The 17025-nt window shown below is 43.7% G+C and overlaps 1 protein-coding gene across 4 annotated transcripts in view; it reads right to left on the bottom strand.

Annotated features, from left to right (window-relative positions):
• Positions 1-17025, bottom strand: part of BCAT1 (branched chain amino acid transaminase 1) — a 109632-nt gene that overhangs the window by 75688 nt on the left and 16919 nt on the right. Inside the window, exons 1-2 of one of the 4 annotated variants that reach the window (XM_082738524.1) lie at positions 1263-1741; positions 104-175 (exon numbers count right to left, since the gene is read on the bottom strand). The exons of 1 other annotated variant lie outside the window; for it this stretch is intronic. In XM_082738524.1, coding sequence (XP_082594650.1) covers positions 104-175; positions 1263-1481 — 291 coding nt within the window. In that variant the 5' untranslated portion in view covers positions 1482-1741. Of the gene's footprint in view, positions 1-103; positions 176-253; positions 552-1262; positions 1742-17025 lie in introns of those variants that run through there. 2 more of the 4 variants (XM_082738526.1, XM_082738525.1) reach the window with 2 other exon arrangements.

Raw genomic sequence — 17025 nt, 5'->3', positions numbered from 1 at the left:
CATACCTAAAATAATATATAACCCACAGGTGAAAATTGCCCAAATCTCAACAAGAAATAGATTTATTCAGTTGATTGCTGTTTCACTCTGGCAGATAACTTACCCTGAAAGACCCCACCACCTCCTTTGATCCCGCTTCTCCAGTACATTCTGGGGAGCATCCGTTATTGCAGTCCTTAAAGAAGAATTAAAGTCATTAAGTAAAGCCAGCTGGATAACTGCGGCCTGGGGTAATGAGGATCGGATCGCTTACCATCACACCGCGGGCTCCGCTCAGGTACCCGAGCAAACAGGGAAAGGAGGCTCAAGCACCCAGGCACCAGCCCCAAAGGAGAGCGTCCTGGGAGTGTTGTCCTTCACTTTCTACCCTTCCCGACCACGCAGCTGTTTTCGTCCTCCACCGCTGGCTTAGGGCAGACCGGTTAAATTCCAGGGTCGCCCCACAGAGCAAAGGTTCACCAGCAAAGAACAAGAAGGTAATTGTCCCCCCCTTATATCCGAGTAAATAGTCTAGACTAGGGTTTTAAGCCATTTATAGAAAAATCTCCTGAGCGCGCTCAGCCTCGTGGTCTTGTCAATCACTCGCGCACAATAGCAAGACTAGAAAAGGGATGAGGACGAGAATGAACCATTTTCTCCAAGGACAGGGTCCTGCAATGCAGGCGCGTGGACACCAAACCTCACAGGTTAAGGACAAAACCTCAGGGAATTAGGCAGTAATATAAAAGATACTTAAGAACACAATGGAAGTGGGACGAATTGAGGAAAGGTGCAGACCTTTAAAAAGAAAAGAAAAAAAATAAAAAATCCTAATCTGCTAAATAGCTACGTGAGGGCGGGGGGGGGGAGGCATCCAAGGAGGCAGAAGGCTGCGGTCAAAATATTTTGAGGTGGTGAAAGCACGGAGGATGTGGCTCTCGGTTCTGGCCACCCAGAAATTCCGCTTCCCCCTCCTCCCCCAAAGCGACTTCCATGGCGACCCTCGCGTTCCCGGTGGCTGTCCGCGCCGCGTTCCCCAGCGGGTCACCGGCTGGCCGTTAGACCTGCCAGGCAGGGGCCTCTCCAAAGCGGAGTTCGCGGGCTGGAGGTCTAGATTTCGCTTAGGGCTGGAGAAGGAAGAAACGGCTGGGTGGAGACAACAGCGATGCGCGGCGAAGCAGGATGATGCAGGAAACGCCAGCACTGCGCCCGACCAGGCCGGCTGGCTTCGGAGACCCCGGGTCCATTCCGCCCCCCTTCCACAAACGCCCGGGTTCAGGTACCTGACGGGCGAGGGCCGCAGCGGCGCGGGTCGGGCTGGCCATGGGGAGCCTCCGGGAGCGCGGGGCTGCGGAGAGCGGCGGCGGCACGCAGCGCGCGGCTGGATGCGAAAGCGGGCGGCGCGGCCAAGCCCCGGCGCACGGACTGCGCCGCGCGGGCTGCCACCGCCGGGGGCCCTGCGCCAGGGCGAGGCGCAGGGAACGACGCAGTCCCTCCAGCATCCCTGGAGGAGGAGCCTCCACCGGTCGGGTCCTTCTCTCTGTTCAGTGGGGAAAACCAAAGCCCTCGTCCCCGCCACCTGGTCCCGGGCTGGGGCACGGGAACGCGCGCCGCAGGCGAGCGCCTTTCCAAATGCAGACACTTCATGAGCGTGCTTATTTACCAAACAACCTCTGGGTAAGCGGCCCGGAAATGCCCCTCGGCCAAGGGCGAAGGCCACCTTGGGGGAAATTAATTTACATTAGGGGAGAGTTTCCTTGCACAAACCGACCAAAGGCAGTTTGCAGCTCAGGACTGGCAGCTGGGCACTGCTCTCACCTCCCACCCACCCGCACGCGCAAACTGATGAAGGAAAACGTGAATCTGGGTCTTCGATTTCTTTGCACCACCTACTCGAGTGGATTTGTTGCGGGGCTCCCAGGCTCAGTCATATCTCTACGAGCTCCTTCTGCCCCGAGACCTCGGTGCTGCTTAGACCCACCCTATTCAGCGTTTTCAGGCAAAAATAGACTGTGGAGAGCTCCCCAATCGAATCGAGCTTTCTGATGTAAGCCCGTGGGCGCAATATTTATAAAGGGAGCTGATAAAGCGACCTTTGAAAGGGATAAGGAAGCTACTGCCTCCTCTGCTGTGTTCTCTTAGGGCAACGTCAGCCTAAGTTATGAGCTTTTCTGGGCTTCAGAACTAATAGGAAGTGGTGACTTAGGCTGATTTATTCTTGGAAAGGAGGAGGGCCATTTATTCTGGGTAAGTGCGGTTAAATCTGGTCTGGTTTTAGAATTGATTTCATACAGCCTTCTCGACAATATAGCTCTAATCTTATCAACGCACAAGACATTCATTTCTCCCTTCCTCCTTTCCTTTCATAAAAGGCATAGAAAAGCCTCTTATGAAGCTCCAGAGACCATATAGCCCAGGCAGGTCACAGGTCCCTGGAAACTAGTCTCTTTGAAGAAATTTAAAATCAAATTAAAAATAGAAAGTACAGACTAAACTCTAAGGCTGCCATTTTCCAACCTTGTCCCCATGCCTAAAAATAAGAAACCCTTGGCTGAAAAATTAACAATTGATTTGCATTCAAAAGCTTGATTTAACGGACTACACCAGACATGTATTAAAAGCCTATAATTGTTTTAAAGGTAGATACTACACAGCTCCAGTTTTCTGGCTATTTTACATATTACTTGTAAATCCTTGCTTTTCAGTCAAGAAAGCATATATAATACAAGAATGAGGTTATTAAAGAATTACCACAGTGCCACTTGTACCTCTCATCTTGTCAGAGCCAAACTTTGCACAAGGGCATCTGTATTAACTGCTTCTATTTCTTCCCACTTCAAGTGGCTGCAGCTGGATTCCTGTCCAGTTGTTCCACCTGAACAAGACTCCTAATAGCCTTCATTTTGCTCAGCTCAATGGTTTTGCTTCCTGTACATTTTCTTTCTTTCTTTCTTTCTTTTTAAAAATTTATTTATTTGACAGAGAGAGAGATCATAAGTAGGCAGAGAGGCAGGCAGAGAGAGGGGTGGGGGAGTATGCTCCCTGCTGAGCAGAGAACCCCATGTGGGGCTGATGTGGGGCTAGATCCCAGGCCCCTGGGATTATGACCTGATCCAAAGGCAGAGGCTTTAACCCACTGAGCCACCCAGGTGCCCCATGCTTCCTGTGCATTTTCATGGCTGCCCCTATGTGGTAATGGCTCTCAAAAACATATTTTGTCAGTCCACCACTCTCCTGAGCAGTAAGTATTTACAGCCAAAAATATAAGATATTTATTTTGTAGGTAAAATTTGTGAAGGCAAAGGCTCTAGCTGCTGGGATGCAGTGTGAGCCTACCTCCATCCCATTATCATGCAATGCCTGCAGCCATCTAGAAAAAGGTTACTTTGTTGAAAAGCAACAATAAATTCTACAATGTAAAACTGCAAAAGTAACAAGCACCACCTGTGTTTTACCAGCCTCTAATAATGGAATGTATACTGCTTGGAAAGGTCTGGAAAGGCTTTCCAGCCAGGGATTCTTAATTAGAGACCAGACGGATAAAACATATTTACTACAAGAAGGGATGAAAAAACATCTGGGGTGAAAGTGAATTCCAGCAAAGGACATCTCTGAGGGGAGAAGGAACATGGTGCTTACAGGAAACAAAAGAGAGCCAGGGCTGGAGTGGAGAAAGCAGAGGGTTCAGGGGGAGGCTGGGAGCATTGGCAGAGAGCCAACCACGCATAGTGCCTCATAAAGTTAAAGGATAATTTCCCTGATAAAGGTAAAAGCATGACTGTCACATACATATAAAATGAACTTGTATTATAGTCTGTAATCTTGTATTAATTCCTGTAATGAAGTTACCAGGCAGATGTTAAAACTTACTCGAAGAACAGACACATTTCTGAGTCAGAAACTAGTGACATCAATTTGCGATAGACATAAAACTAGCTTCTTCCACAATTGAGAAGCTCAATTAACTGAACCTTGACCCTCAGAATTTATTTCACGTATATTGACAAGAATGATTTTTGCGGGGCACCTGGGTGGCACAATGGCTTAAGCCTCTGCCTTCAGCTCAGGTCGGGATCCCTGAGTTCTGGGATCAAGCCCCACATCACATTGCATTGGGCTCTCTGCTCGGCAGGGAGCATGGTTTCCTCTCTCCCTCTCTGCCTGCCTCTCTGCCTACTTGTGATCTGTCAAATAAATAAATAAAATATTAAAAAAAAAAAAAGAATGATTTTTGCTTTCCTATCCATTATCTGTAGAGTAAATCAAAAACAGTGAAACAACATGAAAACACAATAAAAACTGATGGGAATCCTAAGAACAAGCAAAGCCATGGAAAGGTTAGATTAGGTGAGGGATGGAGGTAGAAGCGGACAAGATAGAAAGCACACTCTGGCTGCAGTTTGAAGACTGGAGCAGGGTCTGGTTGGAGTGAAATGGGTTTATAAGAAAGCTATTACAGAAGCCACATAAATGATGACCCTATTAATAAGATGGACTTGGCAGGTGGTAGGTGACCCAGTTGAAAAGAAGCAGCCAGATTTCAGCAATCTTTCAATAGAATGGACAAGAGAAGGAACAGGGAGAGAGAAGTGCCAAGAAAGGCTCCTTCAATTCTGGCTTGCTCTTCTGGTTGGTGATATTCACTAAGAAAAATGGAACACTGAAAGACGATGTGGTTTGAGGGGATAAGCAGGAATCTGGTTTGGGGTATACTGAGTTTTGGGGCATCTCTGAGACTGGCTGTTGGAGATATGCTTGTCTGAAGTTCAGATGAGAAGTCTGGTTTAGAAGTCAACATTTGAGGAGTCCGTGGCATGGAGCTGGTAACTGATGCTATGGGTATGAGTGAAAATGTTACATCCGTGCCTCTGTAAATGGGACAATAGTAACACTTCATGTTTGCCAGTTGGGATGGAGTATCATAACATACATACCATATGAAAATTATTTAGAACATTGTTTAGTAAGTGTTAATACCTCAATAAATGAAAATAATGATCATTTATCTCAGTTGGCATTTTCTTAAAGGGCAAGATAGTAAATACGTTAGCCTTTCCCTAGGGCTATGGGGTCTTTGCTGCAATTACTCAGATCTGTCAATGTATTTCAAAGCAACCATAGGCAGTATGTAGAAGAATGGGCATGGCTGGGTTCCCATAAAACTGTATTTACAAAAATAAGACAGAGCAGATTGGCAGTTGCCCTAACTAGAAACCTGAAGGTTGTCCTTCAAACACAACCAAGTGATTGCCAATATCTATACATTCTAGCTCCATATATCCTGACAGTCGCCATTTCTCCAGACCTATTTCTGCCATTCCAGTACCAAATAGCTTCCAAGTAGCCTCCCCATCTTCAGCCTTGCTTCCTTTTAAAGCATCCTTAGCATGTATAGAAATCCTCTCCAGATGCAAATCTGAACATATCCCTTGTAGGCTAAAAAATCCTCACTCATCACTCTTATGACAAATATTTTAACAAGCTCTTCCACCATCCCAAATTATGATTCCTGCCCAACTAACTCCCTGGCTCACCTTTTGCTGCTCTCCCTCTCTCCAGCCACACATTTAACTGTTTGAGTCCTTCTTCACACCAGGACTTCTTGTAGCTGGCCATCTGCCTTAAAAAAAAGCCCCCCTGCCACTGGATGGTTGTCTAATCCTTTCTCAGTTTATATGGCACTTTGTCCTCAGGGAGGCACCCCTGAACCCTATCAAGGTTATCATGGGCTCTTCTGCTATCTATTTCCATAGAATTTTTTTCCACTTCAAAATAACTGCCATACTTTAATTATTTGATTATTGTTGCTCTAATTTTTATGATGGTAACTTATGCCTATTTGTCAACCTAGAAGTCCTCCCTCACTCAATGCCAGGCACACAGTTGAGATTTATCTGTTATACTGTAGCTCTCTAATTTTTAAAAAGAATATTTTAATATGCTTTGGAATTTCCACTGCCAACATTTACAATATAACAGACTAAAAATGTCCTCAGAGCCCACTTGACTTCTAGACCGTAGGCTTCTTTCTTCACTAAAAGTCTCTCCCTCACCCTAAATCTTTCTCTTTCCTCTGTTCTCTTCCTTCTGCTATTCCTTCTCTCCCTTTAACTGGGTTTTCAATGTATGCTGTTAAGGGACTGGACCAGTGCTTCCCAATAGAACTTTCTACAACGATGAAAATGTTCTCTACCTATACCAAGCCATATGGGGCTACAGAGCATTGAAATGTGGTTTGTGTGCCCAAGGTACTGAATTTTTAATTTTGCTTAATTTTAATTAATTTTCTTTTATATTTTATTAGCCACATGTGGCTCTCATCTCAGCGGAGACTTTAGTATGGTCATGTATTTGGTCCTAGTGGAGGGTTGGTACCCTGGTTCTATCAATTATCAGCTGTATGACCTTTGGCAAATTACCTGTTTTGAGTCTCACATGTAAAATCAGAGGAATAAGGCAGTGATGAGATTCAGCATGAAGATGTGTATAAAGGACCCAGCAATACTTAGCATCTTGGTATTGCTCAATAAGTGTTAGCTACTGTTACATTTCTACTTTTAATTTTTAAAAATCACGATTCTTTCTCACTTAAAGGTAGCTCTTTGATTATATTAATGATCAGAACAATATTATATGGGGGGGCTTAAAAATATGTATTTAGCCCTTTGAGGGATTTTTTACCCAAAGATTTATTTATTTATTTTAGAGAGACAATGTATGGTGGGGGAGAGGGGAGAGAGAGAGAGAGAACCCCAAGTAGACTCTGCACTAAATTCAGAGCCTGATTCGGGGCTTGGTCTCATGATCCTAAGATCATGACCTAAGCTAAAACCAAGAGTCAATGCTCAACTGACCAAGCCATCTAGGCACCCTCATTGTTTCTTTTTGTTTCTTTTTTTAAGATTTATTTATTTGACAGAGATCACAAGTAGGCAGAGAGGCAGGAAGAGAGTGGGGGGAAGAAGGCTCCCTGCTGAGCAGAGAGCCCGATGCAGGGCTTGATCCCAGGACCCTGAGATCATGACCTGAGCCGAAGGCAGAGGCTTAACCCACGGAGCCACCCAGGCACCCCTGTTTCTTTTTGTTTTTTAATGAAATATTTTTAAAAGGCCCAGTTTGGTTCTCAAACAAATTGCATACCTATGATTTACAAGTTTCTGCTTGCCATTTGGAAGGCACAGAGAGACGAGTCACAGCTTTTAGCTATCCTGAGAAAGCCCCACCTCACATCTTGAAAGGTGAATGGGAAAGAAATCTTGACAAAAGGATTAGTTGGGCTTATTGAATGCCACACCCCTTTAACCAAGTAAAATGAATACAACATTGTAGTATATATACATAGTTACTATATCTGTTTCTTAGGGCTGTGGTAACAAAGTGCCATAAACTGGCTGGCTTAAAACCACAGATAAGGGGGCACCTGGGTGGCTCAGTTGGTTAAGCATCGGACTCCTGGTTTCAGCTCCAGCCATGATCTTGCCGGTTGAAAGATGGAGGCCCAAATTAGGCTCCACGCTCAGTGCAGTCCGCTTGAGTGTCTCTCTCCCTTTCCCTCTGCCCCTCCCGTCCTAAAATAAATAAATAAATCTTTAAACACATGTACACTGTCTTGCGGTTCTGGGGGCTAGATGTGGGCAGGGCCTGGCTTCCTTTAAAACCTGAAATGGAAAATTCTCCCCTCCCTCCCTTCCAGCTTCTGGTAACCCCAGGTGTTGCTTGGCGCACAGCTGCAGCTGTAGCTGTAGCTGCAGCTACAGTCTCTGAGGGGAGATTATAGGTGTCTCTATTTCCCTCTTCTCGTAAGGACACAAGTCACACTGGATTAAGGGCCCCTCCTATTTTAGCATTACTTCACTCTAACTTGATTACATCTGAAAAGACCCTATTTTCAAATAAGATCACATTCACAGGTAGTTTAGGATTTCAGCATATCGCCTGGGGGGACTCAATTCAACCCATAACAGCTAACTAACTTTATTTGAAATATAATGATATGACATCTTTAATGTCATGCTCTCTACTTTGAACAATAATTTTACCAATAAAAGGAAGTGATTTACAAAGCAAAAACAAAAAAATATGACTTTCACACAATGATGTTCCATTATGACTCGATGATTTTATGAGACCAGATTCTTAATAAAATTTACTTACTGTCTAGGAAACCTCAATCTCAAAAGCAAAAAAGCATAGCTCTAGATGTTTCCCTTCCCTTTCTCACCCCATTCAGTGAGTCACTAATTCATACTGAGACTTCTGGCTGCACATTTCTTCTCCTGCTTTTCTCCTTCCCTGATGGTCCTCACCTGATGGTGGTCTCCCCAGTGGTCCCCTTCTCTATCTGATATATCCTCCATGCTATTATCTGAGTGCTTGCTCTGAAAAGCTTTTTCTAAACCAGTCACTCCCCAACCCAAAACCATAATAATATCTGCTACTGATCCAGCCAGTTATGATATTCTGGACACTTTGTGTATACATTTTCTTACCTAATATTCAAAAGTGTCTCCACCCCATCCCATAGATTCTATTTTCTCGATTTTTCAGACAGGTCAGCTAAATTCCCCAAGATCGGAGAACTCTAGGTGAGTCGGTTTGACCACAAAGTCTGTGATCTTACCTATAATTCTGAGTTATTCCAGGAGTCCAAATGTTATGATTATACACCCCATCAGGAAAAACATTAGCATTTATGGCAGACTGTATTTTTCAAGGATGGCCATAATAGTATCTTCTGTTATATATACTCTTCTGCCCAGCCCCATCATGGGGTGGCTTATTTTCCCTCCCCTTTTGAATCTCGTAGGCCCTGTGACTGTTTTGACCAACAGAATATGGCACAAATGTAGAGGTAACACTGTTCCATTTTGGGGGGCATACTTTCATTGACCTGGCAGCTTCTGCTTCCTTCCTCTTGGAAGGCATTTGTGTCTCCCCCATTTGGAATCCAGACACCATTCTGTAGAAAGCTCGAATCCCATGGAGAGACCATGCGTGGGCTCACAAAAACCCAGATGAGCTCCCAGCCAACATTCAACATCCACTGCCAGCCACATGAGTTCTATCTTGAACATCCAGCCCCGCAGAGCTTCCAGAAGTCTGACTGAAACCACATAAGAAACCCCAGGTTAAAAGTACCTTGTTGAGCCCAGATGACCCACAGATCATGAAAAATAATAGTACATTGCTGTTTTAAGCCACAAACCCTTGGGTTGTTTGGTTACACGGCAATGTTAACCAAAGCAGCATACAAATCTAACATGTTTGCTTAGCTATTTATGAAAATAACCTAATACATAATAAGTCATACACACAAATAGTTGTAAAAAAGGTGACATAATCATGAAATAATTCACATTTTAAAACGTCTTTAAAGTTACGGTTGTTTTCTTATTCCATCCTTGGCTAAAGGCCCAATATACACAAGACCCAAGTAATCATTAATGACAGTAGATATAAATCCCTTTTAAACAGTCTTGATGACACCAAAATTCTATGGCCCACTGCTATCAGTTCTGATTAAATCACAATATATATTTTTAAAGATTTTTATTTATTTATTTGACAGAGAGAGACAATGAAAGAGGGAACACAAGCAGGGGGAGTGGGAGAAGGAGAAGCAGGCTGAACAGGGAGCCTGATGCAGGACTTGATCCCAGGACCCTGGGATCATGACCTGAGCCGAAGGTAGAAGCTTAACGACGGAGCCACCCAGGCACCACTAAATCATTAATATTTTTATCTTGGAACATGAATAATGGAGAACTTGTAATAACTGAAAAAATATTAGCTGTCTTATTTTTGTTTGATCCTTGTTTTTACGTTCCCAATATTTTCTTTATTCTGACTTTATGCTTTTAATTTTTTGTGTTTGTTTTGTTTGAAGATATCTTTTTTTTTTTAAGATTTTTATTTATTTACTTGACAGAGAGAGATCACAAATAGGCAGAGAGAGAGAGAGGAGGAAGCAGGCTCCCTGCCGAGCAGAGAGCCCAATGCAGGACTCGATCCCAGGACCCTGAGATCATGACCTGAGCCAAAGGCAGCGGCTTAACCCACTGAGCCACCCAGGCACCCTGCAGATATCTTTTAAGGCCAGTTTTCCTTTTTGCAAGGATTATCAATTAATACTGGCTGGCATAATCTATAAATCTTCTTAACCAAGTTCACATCAAGTGCCACAACCACAGCCTGCTGAGAGAGGGCAAATGCAGAAGGCTGCACAGGTGGCCCCTTGGGAGAGGTGAAGCTGCCCCTCCGCTCCCCGAGGAAAGCTCAGGACATGTGATCAACTGATACCCAGGCGGAGCACATGGTGCCCAAGTCAACCCCTGTGAGTTCAATACAAGCAATTTTTCTGACCTAGTAAAGAAAACTCATATATAACCAATGCTTCCAGGACCCAGTGTTCTTTGTTGCAGAACCTGGGTGCACACACTCCACTTTGAAACCACTGGGCTCAGGACACCTGGGTGGCTCAGTTCGTTGAGCAGCTGCCTTCGGCTCAGGTCATGATCCCAGCGTCCTGGGATCGAGTCCCACATCGGGCTCCTTGCTGGGCAGGGAGCCTGCTTCTCCCTCTGCCTCTGCGTGCCATTCTGTCTGCCTGTGCTCGCTCTCTCTCTTATAAATGAAACCATTGGGCGCGCTGAGCTCAGTCTACGTATGGGGGTCTGCACCTTCTGCAGCTGCCCCTCGAGGTTCTTTCTTCATCTCTCCCTTCCTGACCTTCCCCTCACCCTCATTTGCACTTTTCATTTTCCTCTGCACACAGAAGAAACCCTCAGCATGGCAAACTCTGGGTCATCGTGCAGTACCCTAAACAGAAGTGACAGATGGACAGAGAGGAACAGACACCTGAGGATTCCAGATAGAATCTAGTCTAGAAATAGCATTTCACATTCAGAAATAAGTAAGCTTTTAATTTTGCTTCTTACCAAAATAGAATCACGTATGAACTCTGAGAGGGAGAAATTAATCCTAATTAAATGAGGCTGTTTTTTTAAAATCCAGAGTATTATATCCTGGATTGCTTTAGAGAACATTTTGTTTTACACCAGCCCATAAGTAGCTGTTGTGTTGGTAAGAGACCAGGTTAATCAACTTGGAGGAAATTAACAGCAAGAAGAAAAGGCTCTGGGCTACAACCCAGATGTATTAAGTTTTACTCATGGTTGTTAAGTGCATTATTTACAGCGGAACCCACAATATATGACCACTAAGATAAACTGGTTTTAATTATGTGGTAAATGGTCGGGGGTGGGGGGGGATGAGATGTGGTTGATGATTGACACTGAGCAAAAGATAAGCACAAAGGAAAATGTGGTATTTGGGGATACACTAATCTTTTGGAAAAAGTTAATGGAAATGCTTTTCCTGGGGTACCTGGGGGGCTCAGGCGGTTAAGTGTCTGCCTTCAGCTCAGGTCATGATCCCAGGGTCCTGGGATCGAACCCCTGCCAGGCTCCCTCCTCAGTGGGGAGCCGCTTCTCCCTTTCCCTCACCCTGCTGCTCCCCTGCTTGTGGTCTCTGTCAAATAAATACATAACATCTTTAAAAAAATATAAAAAATAAAAGAAGAAAATGCTTTTCCTGTGAGTGTAACACATCTTCAAGAAAACATAAAATACCAAGTTCTCTTAGCTACGTCTCTTAGATATGCCGTTCTCCATCAGAAGTAAACAGAGTACTTAATACCCCTTTGAGAACATTCTCAATATGCAACAGAGACACAGATGGGAAGAGAGTCTACCAAGCTTTCTCCTGCTGACAGTAGTGCAAGGGCACAAAGATTTGTCATTCCTGATCTGCTTTTTAAAATAAACCTCAAATACTCTAATTTTAACATGGAGAGATCAAGCCTGGAGGCCTGCCATGCGTCTGTCACCTGGATGAAATAAGGACCCGCTCTCTTCAGTGTTCCTCTCCAGCCTTGATGATTCACAAACCAGAGTCTAGGCACGGAAGAGGCAAGATTTTTAACCAAAATGGCATTGCCCCTGCTGCTTCCATCTTTAACATAGTCTGAACGGAGACTATGTCAACGCACACCAAAACTTCTGGTTTCTAATGCCATCCTCCACCCCGAGTGGGAGAGAAGCAGCAGTAAGGCAGACAGGAAGCCTGGTAGTGGGTTTATGGTGACTTAATTAGACATGGTTTTTCTGACACTATAACGTGAACCATCTGATTTCTTTATGTTCTGGTGGCTTGCCAGACAATTCAGAGTGAATGAAAGAAAAGCTTTTTCTTAGTAGACTCGGAGAAGGGCTGTTATGTAATGGCAGGTAGCAAAGAGAACCAACAAGATGCTTCCTCCTTGAATGTGCACCTGCAGGATGGAACTGGGAAAGACTTAAAGAAGGTTAGGAGCCTGGGAATCGATTCGCTTCCTAACTTGCATGCTGCTTTGGGAAGTCCTCCTGCATCCCCAGGGCTGTGATTGGAGGTTGGAGATACTAGTTTAGCCTTATCCTTGCTAGAGTAGTTGTAATGCTAGATTACTGCCCTGCTTGTTTGCGCACCAGTACCCGCCTGTCTGGGCACCGACTTCATTGTGTCTTTCTTTCTTCCTTCCTTTCGTTCTTTTTTCTTTTAAGATTTTATTTATTGGGGGGAGAGAGAGAGAGAGCATGAGTGGGGCCAGGAGGGGGGACAGAGGGAGAGGGAGCAGACGCCCCGCGGAGCAAGGAGCCTGATGTGGGGGCTCGATCCCGGGACGGTGAGATCATGACCTGAGCCCAAAGGAAGACGCTTAATAACTGAGCCACCCAGACGCCGGTCTTTTGGATTTCCAATACTTAACACATAACCAGGCCAATGTGAGAACCTCAAAAAATATTTTCTGAATAAACTGTTTGAATATATAAATCCACCACATTTTTATTTAAAGTAAAAATTGATATGATGGATGTCAGCTAAACTTATTGTGGTAATCCAAAAAAATTGATAAACAAAATGCCATATTACACACACACACACAGGGAGAGAGGGAGAGGGAGAACAGAAAACTGGTACCTATATAAACTCTATTGCATTAGGCATAGAAGAATCAAAAACAGATTTTCAGTGAGGTGATTTGTTCAGGCTCTGTGTCATAGATATACTGAACCTTATTTGCTAAAACTGCCTGTATCTATTAATAAGATATTTTGCTAATCCCCTCTAGTTTCTGTGTAGTCCCCTTGGAACTTTTTTCTGAGTCTTACTAAGCCATGAGTTCTGAGTTCATTACAAGACTTTGTTTCAAGCTCCAGCTCCGTTACCTAGTAGAGATGTGACTTTGATGCCTCTAAACCTCACGTTTCTATCTTTGAACCTCAGATACCTTCCCTGCAGAGGTAAAAATGAAATATGTAAGTGAGAGCATTTTGCAAACCATTGAATAGAGTCTGTCACAGTTGTTTCTTCAATCTAACGGAAGGTTACCAAGCTTATAGAGAGACCCTATAATACAGCAGTGAAGCACATAGTCTGGGGTGACATTGCCAGATTTCATAGTTTGGCAAGCTGGGTCTAGTTACTGCGCTTCTCTGTGCCTCAGTTTCTCCATTTGTGAAATGCTATTCATGAACACTGAATGAGAAATTCACGCAAAGCCCATGCCAGCACCCAGTGAATTCTCAATTAATGGTAGTTATAATTAATAATTACAGTGAAGATTCATCAGTATGAATCTGAGGGGATTTAGAGAAAATTTGGCATCTGTGAAACTGGAATTATTTATAATTTTAGAGAGAAGAAAGGCTCCATAGATACTTCATTTGTCTATAAACCAAACCTTGGGGCATGGCTTCCTGAAAACCCTGCTGCCTGGTTGAGAAGTGGTGGTTTGACCTTAGATGCTCCATAAATCTTCTTGGCGAACCAACCACTCAGTGTGGTCAGACCTTCTTCCATTGTACTAGGAGAGCCAGTATTTTTGTTTGTTTGTTTGTTTGCCTTTCTTCAGATTACTGGAGTAATCTTCTACTGGAAATCCTTTACTGTTTGGATCTGGTATAGTCCTCAAGTGACTTAAAACTCACCTCCTCAAAAAAGTCTCTACTTAAAAAAATTGGTATGGAAGCTCTTTCTCACTAATGATGATGGCAAACATTTTTCTCCCCAGTATAAGTAATAAGCCCAATATATGACATTCTCAGTTTACAAAAGAGACATATTCTAAGGCTTCTAATATGCAAATGTTTTGCCACAGATGGCTTTTATTCTTTTTTTTTTTTTTAAGATTTTATTTATTTGTTTGTCAGAGAGAGAGAGAAAGAGAGAACAAGCAGGCAGAGGGGCAAGCAGAGGCAAAGATAGAAGCAGGTTCCCCACTGAGCAAGGAGCCGGATGTGGGACTCAATCCTAGGATCCTGGGATCATGACCTGAGCTGAAGGCAGAGGCTTAACCAACTGAGCCATGCAGGCATCCCACCACAGATGGCTTTTAAATAGCAATTCAGCTTGTGCATTTGAATGAAAGTAAAAGCAGAAGTTATGACTTTAAATGCTGCAATCACCTGTTGTGTAAAAACAGGCTCAACAGTAAAGAACTGCACTTCTCTCTACCAATCTATCTTCTGTCATAAAAAATAGGCAGTTTTAAAAGTGTTAGCATTTGTGTGTTTTATGTTTACCTGGTGTTTTTTGCTGTGGTGATTCCAGCTACTTCAAAACATCAGAATAATAGCCTATTGGTCATAAATTATTTCTGACCAAATAAAATAGCCTATAACAGGTCTACGTTTGCAGTGCAGCATCACCACACAGCTCTTTAAAGCAGACAGCTGTACAGAGGAGAGGAAGTATGGTTTAGTCACAGGAAACTGCGTGACGTAGAAGATAAGAAAGATTAATGAGAATTATTTGGGGCAGGTCGTGTTAGGATTATTAAGGAACATCTATGCCAACAGTTTATTCTACGGGCAATGGGGAGTCTTTTTAAGGCACTGGATTCAAGAAGTCAGAGGCGCTATCATCCTCCTGAGAAGGTATGACACAGGTGGGAGCAGGAGGAACTGGAAGAAAGGTGCCCTTCTGGAGCATATTCCAGCCCTCTGGGGCCTGACATGGAAAAAAAAGAAAAGGGCAGACAGTGAACGGGGCGATTCTGGGCACTGCCCCAATGGCTGGCAGACAAGGGGGGCAGGCCAGGTTTCACTATGAAGCCTTCAGTCTCCCCTCATGGTGTTTACATACACAGGCACGAATGCACAGTTCTCACGGACGAAGGACTCCTTGAGTATGAGGCTGTTCTAAATCTGGAGCCACAGAGCCAGTTGCCTCTGGGATTCTGCCTGGAGTCTAATTTGTACTCTCTGTCAGCTGCCACGCAATATGGTCCTTGTGGCATTGAGGCATGTTCCATCCCAGCCTCGAAGCCTTCTCAGTGCTTTGCTTTCTTGATCCGAAGAGCTATCACCTCCCTGACAGATCTTCGGTCCATTTAATGAGATATTCAGTAGCATTCCCTCCACCTCAACACAGCCAATGGACAGACTCTGTAAGAAATACAACTACAGAGGCACCTGGGTGACCCAGTGGGTTAAGCATCTGCCTTCAGCTCAGGTCATGATCCCAGGGTCCTGGGATCGAGTCCTGCATCAGACTCCCTGCTCAACCAGAAGCCTGCTTCTCCCTCTGCCTCTGCTTCTCCCCCAACTCATGCTCTTTCTCTCTCTCTCTAAGTAAATAAATAAAATATTTAAAATAAAGAGAAATATAATTGTAGAAGGAGTGGATTTATGCTATATCTTTGGTACATTTTGTTTTAATAGTTCCTATTAGTCACAACTTGAGAACCTCCAGAGTTTCTGTCAAAATCCACTCCATGCGCTTTCCCCACTTCGTAACCTTCTGCCATGAATGTGTGTTTACTGTGCAGACTGCCAGGGACACATCACAGGAAAACATGAAGAGAAGAGGGTGGAAAACAAGGGAAAAGTGTCTTAGTCTATCTGGGCTGCTGGAACAGAATACACAGACCGAGAGCTTATAAACAACAGAAATTTCTTTTGCACAGTTCTCGAGTCTGGAAATCCAGAAGCACAGTGTCATCCTGGCTGGTGAGGGCCCTCTTCTGTGTTACAGACTTCTCAGTGTCCTCACGTGGTGGAAGGGGCAAGGGATCTGTCTACAGCCTCTTTGGTAAGGCATTAATCCTAGTCATGAAGAATTAGTCATTTCCCAAAAGCCCCACTTCCTAATACCATACCCTTTGGGGGTGACATTCAGCATGTGACCTTTTTTTGGGGGGGGATACATTCAGAGCATAAAATAAGTTCCAAATTATTTAATACTTGTGAGGTAGTGAACACACACACACATTTTAGTGAAAGAAGCAGCAATCCTTATAAACTGGCTTGTGAACCTGTTGTTCCCATCGAATGAGTCATCAAAGATTTGAGAGTTAATTCATTTGTAGGTCATTGTCACCTGACAAAAAGGCATGAGCGTACACCAACAAACACAAGATGCTCTTTAACGAATGGTTACACACTTCGTAATAACAACCACCCTCTATCAGATGTATCTTCCATCAGACCCTTAGTTCCACACACATTTTATACTCACAACACTATAAGGTAAGATAGGATAACTATAAATCCTATTTTATGGAGGAGAAAATTGGAAGAGGTTTGGTGACCTGCTGACTCACAGGACTCCGTGCTCACAGCTCAGAATTATTACAGGATAAACAAGAACACACAGCAAAATCAGCAAAGGGAAAAGGCCCATGGGACGAAGGTCAGAGGAAGCTAGACACAAGTGTCCAAGAGTCCAAATATATAAATACAATGTATATAAAATATATATAGTTACACATATAAACAAAAACTTTTCACTCATCTATAAAATGGGAGACAGAAAAATCAAAACCCATATGCAGTTTCCAAACCCCATCCATTTCAAATCTAAGTTATAATCTTCACCCTCTTGTTAAAATTCTTCTCTGAAACAACAGGCATTCATTTTGAGTTAAATTTCAGCTCTTTGATGATGACAAAATGACCAAAAATCCCACTGTAGGGGAAAAAAGAAGAGAGTTCAAGGTGATCTATA

This window comes from Mustela nivalis, assembly GCF_964662115.1.
Source record: "Mustela nivalis genome assembly, chromosome: 7".
Taxonomy (NCBI): Eukaryota; Metazoa; Chordata; class Mammalia; order Carnivora; family Mustelidae; genus Mustela; species Mustela nivalis.
This window is presented reverse-complemented; position numbering and strand designations above follow the sequence as displayed.